The following is a 7,819-nucleotide window of genomic DNA, read 5'->3' as shown; positions in this document are numbered from 1 at the left end:
AAAAATGTTGTAACACCTTGAAAGGGGTGATTCGGGAGGAGATTTGAGACAACTTTTTCCTTAGCGAAAATGCTTTGCGGGTTTTCGTTGAGGAGATATTAACGGAAAACACTGACCAATCAGAGCGCGAGTATCCCCGTGGGGCGCTCGCGGTAGCGAATTAGCGCGGCCGCCTAGCGCGTAGTCTTCGCTACCACGGCCGCTCCATCGGCATACTCGCGCTCTGATTGGTCAGTATTTTTCGTTAATATCTTCGTAACGAAGCCTTGTACAACATTTTCGCTAAGGAAAATGTTGCAATGCGTTACAACATTTTTGAGACACCCTGTATATGTTATTTGTTTTCAGCCATTTCGAGATATACAGACCTGCACCACCTATCAAAAATCGGCATGGACTTTCCGGACAACCCAATATAAACCTTTAAGAATGTGATCCTGAAGTTTTAGATTAATATTCAAAATGGCTAACCCTATAATAAACGAATTGCGAACGAAAATCCAGTAATCCGTCTTCATGTAATACGAAAGCAATTTTATTCGAACAATAGACAACGAATAAAAACAATGAGTAGCGATTAGACGTCAAATTCTAACTTTTGTTCAATGAATAATAGGTAAAAAAGTATTTATGTACGTTGTCCATTTAATTTCATAGATAAGTGAGGAAATTACGTTTGAAAAGCACAGAACAGCAATGACCTACGATACACTCCAGAGCAAATACACAACGGACCAATGAGCATCCGTTGCCAGTTGCGTAGGTTAGGTCATCGAGTTTTTCTTCGCGCAAAACAAAGTGTAAACGCACACTTTCTTTTCCTCTAATCTCAACGCTCATCCTTCACGCGTCCGATACACTACTTCCGTAATATATTCACTCTCACATTTACCCACTCCCACGATTACGGCCTGCTAACGATGCAAATTATCATCGAGTTATTGATATAAATTGATGTCTGAGCGACCGTTGAATCAGCCAATGGGGCGCGCCGAGTTTAACGAAACGACAATTTTGATTTACAACCTTTTCTCTGCTTAGAACGGAATATCCTCCCGAAATATAAACCGTTATCTCGGAACCAAACGACGCCGTGCGTTATCTATTGTTTATAGTTTTCGCGAGACAATTTGTACCGAGTTAAAACAGAAGAATATCTGACAAGTCTGTATCTCGACGAGGAGACGATTCCTTTTGTGCTTTCGAATGACCCATTGCAAATTGAATTTAGTTTGTGATCATTAGACTGCGGATCTGTACGCAAAATAAAATCTTCGCGTACGTGCCTAGAAAAATTGAATCTAAATAGGAATTTATTTTACTTTTCCAAATATTATAACACGAACTTTATTATCAATCTTTTTTATACTCTTGTATATTGTTTGCATTTCGTAGTTTCTTGCACATTCAAATTTCCTATGAATGCATAAAGATCCGCAGTCTAGCGATAAATATGATCTAGTGATCATATTTGACATCCTTATGCCTTTAGCCGTTTTATATTACAAGACTTGCAACAATCGAATAAGGAAAAAAGGTTGAAACGAAATTGTTAAAAGTTTTTGAGATTTATCGACTGACCCGTTCCTCGAAAGCTTTCAGCTCGTCCAGAAGATCCTCGCCAAACAACCGATGCTTCAAACTCTCCACGTCGCGCTTCAAGTCCTCGATCTCGCGTGCATTGATCAGAGAGCGTCGCAATTTCCAGGTTTCCAGTCCAAAACACAGAAAAGCGATGGTCAAAGCAGCAACGCTCAGTATCGTGTTCCTATCGGGCCTGAACCGGTGCTTGTTGAACCCCTGCTCGAGCTCCGACTGCGAGATGCTCAGGTTCTCCCTGGAGAAGCTCAAGAACGAGCGCGATTCCTCCTTCACGTGGACGTCGTTCATCATCTTCTGCTTAATCTTCGCGACCTTCGTCTCACCTTCAGACAACATGGATGTCATATCGATTGAAATAAACACACGCGCGGGCTCGCAATGTCAACGAATCTCTAAATGACACTTGAATTTCCGTACAATAACACGGTCGAGTGAAAGACGATATCCTCTATCGAAATTTCTGTATTCATTCGTCGGGAGAATCGTGTTTGCTTACGTCCACGGAGTCCATCACCGAAGTCGACGCTCTCACGAATTCTTTTCTCTTATCGATTCGCGATCGGCGTACATTATTTTTGGGAAACGGAACCAGGAAGAATTTTTCGTACAACTGTTTATTGTCAATTGTTATTCGTTCAAATCCGTTGTTCGTCTTCGAATGATCACACACTTTTGTTAATTTCGACTCTTCCATTCATAGGTTAAGTCTAAATAAATTGCTCGTTTAAGCCCGTCTAATTGTCTTCCTTTGCTTATCACTTGTTGCGAGAGGTATTTTATCTAGAAGAGAAGTTTGCCCACCTCCGTTTGGTAGAGCGGTTCGCCGATGTCATCTGCGCTTTAGCATTTCTTCGCCCCCGCTCGTATGACACAATCGCTAAAAGAAACTGCGACGACGCGAGAACGATTCGAATCTAGCTTTTCCACTCTCGTGCGGGTTCTCTGTCGCGGAACAAACGCGACGAAGGCTACACCGAAACCAACGCGAAATGCGTTATTCTCGACGATGAACTTTTATTCGAATAATAGATGAACAGACAAGCCGTTCAACGATTCGTCAGGTTGATTCGATTCAAGACTTCGAACTCGTATAAAAATGAATTGTAACTTCGTAGTATACTGCGAACACTTTTATTCTACAAGTAACAAAGTTGTTTATCCGTTTCTCGTTATACGAAGTGTGTACTTAGACGAGGATCTTGCACATCTCTGGTTGACAGGTTTGTTGGTAGTAAATCAGGTGAAGATTGTGTAATCGTCACGTTAATTTCGGTAGCCGGTTGTTCACCTGCTTCGACGACTTCCTAGGCGACGAATCAAGACGTTAAATGTCCCGCATCCTGGTCCCCGAGACCTCTTTAAAACCTGTCCGGTAAGTTTTTTTCCCCTTGAGAGAACCGCGAGCAGGCAAGAGTATCGAAGATTCGACCCTTTGGCCCCTCGACTCCTCCCCCGTTCTGCCTTTTGTCCCTTGTCTCCTCTTCTTAGTCTTGGCCGGTGTCTATGCAACGTGCGCTCGATCTTGTCGATCCTTTCCACTCGCCAACTTGTTCTTCTTATAATCTCTCGACGCACCGGAGAAATTCAGAAACGATGCCAGTTTCATAGGGGGGAACGAGTGGCGATCGTTCCACGAATCGCAATAATTGGAGACTCGAGGTTTATAAACGAAAAGAGAAGCGAACCGATGGATGCGCGATTTGGAACGTTCTTTTCGCGTAACTTGGACTCGAGCAGCGAAAGAAGATGCAACCAGCGTGTCCGAAAGACACGAACGTACTGAGTTGGACCTGTGGAACGCGTTCGAGTTTATCACAGCAGCGCCTCGCTACTGGATCTCAATGGCGTGGGATCGGTGATTCGTCGCCGAGATGAAGCTTCCCTCTAACGCTCTATCGATACGATAGCATGACGTCTTTACCCCGTACGTAATATTGCTCCATGACAATTTGACAATATGTCGCTTATTTATTTGTCATTAATTTATCAATTTAATATCTTTTAATTCCTTATATTTTCTCCTTTTTTTGTTTGATGTAAAAAATTTCACGTTGGCATCGAACGATTTCATAAACACTCGTAGACAGATTTTTTTTATATCAAGAGAACGTGTCTGGGAAAGGAGTGGAACGAATTTCTGATTTCTGAAAGACGTCATTTCCAAGAAAATTTTTAGGAATGATATTCGCATAACTGCTAAAACGATGACAAATATTAATATTATTATTATATAATAATTCTTTATTTATATGTTTATATTTCACGTTATTCGAATAACAGACCTGGGCATTTTTGAAATTATATTACTTGATTATCCTCAAAGTAATACGCAACAAGAATAATTACAAGTAGTTGTTTCTTATTTTCCTTTCAATTTAAATATGTCCAGGCCTGATATGCATATAAATATACATATACAAATAATTACGCAATACATAAAGATAACATCAAAACGTGTTTTCACGCATAAGCATGATGTAAATAGTCGGCAAAGTCCTTGTCGCGCCCTATACGATTACATTTACCATGGAAAAGATTATCGTATAACGACCACTCATAAAAATCAATTTACAACCGCAGAACCGTTGCTTTTCCCGCCAAGACGCTATCGCTTGATACATCCTTCGTCGAAGCGATATTTCTCGGAGAAATTCCTTTCGTTCCTTCTCACGAGAGTGTTTCGCAGGTAGCGACGGTTCCAGGAGTAACCTCGTGTCAAATTCGGGCCACACTGGACGTCAACCGAAAGCATCTCGAATCTGAGACGTCTTCCGGTTGCAAGAGCAACACAGTACCCGCGCTGACATCGGTGATGATAAAATTCCAAGTCGCTAGATTCTTTCTCGGAACACGTGTGCAGCGCGGGGAGAATTATAGCGAATACTGGTGGGCGTTCAACGTCTTTGCTTCGTAAAAACTCTGGATGTTCTGTTTCAATAGTGTGAGAATATATTACCTATTCTCATTTTCAATTCATCGATAAATTGATTGTTATTTTCGATAATCTCAACGTATAATGTATAAGTCAACTGAGAAGACAAGGGACAAGATAAGGTAGGAAGGAATGAGTAGAACACAAGATAAGGCAGGGAGGAATAAGTAGAAACGTCGGTAAGTAATATGTGCAGGTCAAATAGCGAAACAGGATACACAATGTAGATACACAAACATATGTGACGAGCGGAGAAACAGTCAACAGTGCTACTGTACGTAGGTATAGTCGTACGTGCCGTTTAGGGACTCTCCTGTACGTTGTTGTAAATTAGACAAAATTGATTTTGATATCGAATTTCTTTTGCGTAATAGGGAGCGAACAAAGACGACACAATGATGTCAACAGACACTCTGTATTACATATTCAAAAGGACCGAGATGGAACATTTATCACGTTCGAGATAATCGAATTGCCAACAAACGATAGGGCGAAATCTTCGAATTCAGTGCAACGTTCGTCATAACCTGCAATCTCGCGTTACAAGTGTCAGAATTTGCGCAAGCAAAATGGTACTGCGCACCGATTTGTATAAAATTGCACGTTTAATCGGTTCTTTCACTCTTGACTCGCGATAGATGATTAACGACACTTTAATTACTATATCATATTGAACACCCTAATATCTATTAGGAGGTTAGGGTAAGTTCTATTATCCCAACTGCTTTACAAATATTTCTTTTAATTAATAAATAGATAAATAAATGAAAAGATAACCAATTCGACCACTTTTGTCACCCAATTAGCGCGAATACGGAATGCTCCGATGCACTCGCTACATTAAGGCGTGAAATTTTCGATAGGAATTCTGAGAAATAGTCCATCGCGCGTGAACCGTCGAGAGCTTTCGCAACGACCGTCATATTATCAGAAATTCCACAATTGCGATCGTAATTAGTCATCGCGCGATAATGGGCCCCGCGCGTGTCTTAAACCGTGGAATCGTGACTTCTCGCGGTGCCGACCGTGTAGGAAGACGAAAAATTCGTGATCAGGATCAATTTACGGTATGATGAGCGTGAAGCGTGCACGCTCGCTAGCTACCAATTATTTCATTCAGCCTTTCTCCTCGTTTCGTGGGCGCTGCCTACTCGCCGTTTCCACGACTTTGTTGCGCGTTCATCGCGTTAACGAGAAGAGAGTCAGGAGTCAGGACTCTCTGACGGCTACGTCGGTGAAATTTTCTACGATAAAAGCCGCGAAGATCGTGCGTGCAGTTATAGGGTGTGATGAAGGCTGTGCCCTACGACCGTTTCAACGCACGGCGAGCACGGAAATTTGTTGGCGCCACTAGGAAACCTCGACATGTCCACACTTCCATGGAACAGTTGGAGAGCTAGTGACCATTTTACTTACGTCATTTTATAATGGCTGATTTTCCTTATATAGAAATATATAAAATATCAATAGAAATATACATGTTGTATCGTTTAGTAGATACGACGTACTTTCATTCAAGTCTCAATTCTTTTTCTGTAGCTGTGAAAATATGATCGATACTAACAAAGATGCAATCACGATTTCATCGAGCATTGATGGGCGCCACTGCGTCAATCCAAAGCGGCAAAACTTCGCAGCTAAATATAGCAACGAAATGCAATACAACAAAAAGGAAACCAAGAAATTTCGGAGCGTTATAAACTCGCATGCCAACCTCGGGACCCATCTGTCCCCCTAGTCTCTTCTTTGTCTTCTTGCTATAATTTCGTGCGGTCCTACACACAAATGTAGTCTGTGGCTCGGGTACCTTGAGATTGCCAAACACGTACTGTAGCTACGATTGAACATAGTTACAGCCCTTGAGGACAATGTAGAGATAGGTTGGTTGGTTAATACGTTTATTGGCTTACAACTAAAATGTATACAGCCTTGTTTCCTTATTGCTAGTCATCCTTATCGTATACATCTACAACTAACGTCCATTTGAACTATTGCAGATTCCTTACTTTGGATATAACTCTCTTACTTACTATTACTATCGACAAAATTTATATAAAAAATATTTCACTATACGTCCTATATTCTAGTTATACATTTGTACTCCAAGTTGCGCACTCTGATTTCAATACTTAATCTGTAATTTCGTGATTGCATGTTAGTCAGTCTTTCTTAGGAACTCTATAAAAATACTGGCTCGTTACTTGAGCTATACAGGGTGTCCCAAAAATGTTGTAACACCTTGAAAAAGGTGGTTCAGGAGGTGATTTGAAACAACTTTTTCCTTAGCGAAAATGTTGTACGAGGCTTCGTTAAGAAGATATTAACGAAAAACACTGACCAATCAGAGCGCGTGGATACCGTTGAGCGGCTGCGCTAATTCGCTACCGCGAGCGCTCCACGGGGATACTCGCGCTCTGATTGGTCAGTGTTTTCCGTTAATATCTCCTCAACGAAAACCCGCAAAGCATTTTCGCTAAGGAAAAAGTTGTTTCAAATCATCTCCCGAATCACCCCTTTCAAGGTGTTACAACATTTTTGGGACACCCTGTATAATCCCTAGTGCTTATGTTATATAACTATATCACAGTCAAAAAATTATTCTCCTTTCGTTCTTAAATTTGTTGCATCTCCACAATATAGAGATAAGAATCTGCAAATCTGTGCTGACACCTATGTTAACTAGTTTAAACGAAGGCTCTTCGCGAATTGCCGATGTCTACTCCTATGAATCAGCGACTCGTTAGAATTGTATGGTCAGCGAATCATTAAAATTCAGTGCACCATAGAAGGCACTCGACAAATGGTAACTTGACACTCGAGCAGCGCCTGTTATGGGAAAATCGAGTGTGGCGTTCGTGGAAGCGACGTGCAGATCGAGAATAAAAACTGTTAGGTAAATAAGGAACCGCTCATGTTTGCGTCGCTAGTGCATCGTTGCATTCGGTGAAACAAGCGTGGAACCACGGATGGTACAAATTCTTATCTAAATCAAAATGTTCAACAATAAATCAAAGATAATACGTTAGTCCGAATTGGAATGACAGAATTGTATTTGTTCGTTACTAATGATCGATCGATTAATTAATAAGCACAAGTAATATTGAACTTTCAAAATATTCGAATAAATGTTTCGACATTTTAGTTCGAGGTTCTCTTTAAATAATTATTATTGAGATTTACTGAAATATTCAAACAAATATACATAGAAAATCGTGAATGAATGAATTTTATTTATAAGGCTCCGAAGTCGTGTAATGTGACTACAGCACCTGATGTACCAGTTTT

The 7,819-nt window shown here is 40.9% G+C and overlaps 1 protein-coding gene across 1 annotated transcript in view; it reads right to left on the bottom strand.

The window, feature by feature from the left end:
- Positions 1-2,801, bottom strand: part of LOC128887011 (protein eiger) — a 6,256-nt gene extending 3,455 nt beyond the window's left edge. The window contains exon 1 of the mRNA XM_054142412.1: positions 1,582-2,801. Within this exon, the coding sequence (XP_053998387.1) occupies positions 1,582-1,947 (366 nt within the window). The 5' untranslated portion in view covers positions 1,948-2,801. The remainder of the gene's footprint in view (positions 1-1,581) is intronic.
- Between the last annotated feature and the right edge of the window lie 5,018 nt (positions 2,802-7,819).

Source organism: Hylaeus anthracinus, unplaced genomic scaffold (genome assembly GCF_026225885.1).
Source record: "Hylaeus anthracinus isolate JK02 unplaced genomic scaffold, UHH_iyHylAnth1.0_haploid 11985, whole genome shotgun sequence".
Taxonomy (NCBI): domain Eukaryota; kingdom Metazoa; phylum Arthropoda; class Insecta; order Hymenoptera; family Colletidae; genus Hylaeus; species Hylaeus anthracinus.
Note: the sequence above shows the minus strand (reverse complement) of the source record. Positions and strands in the feature narration are given on the sequence as shown.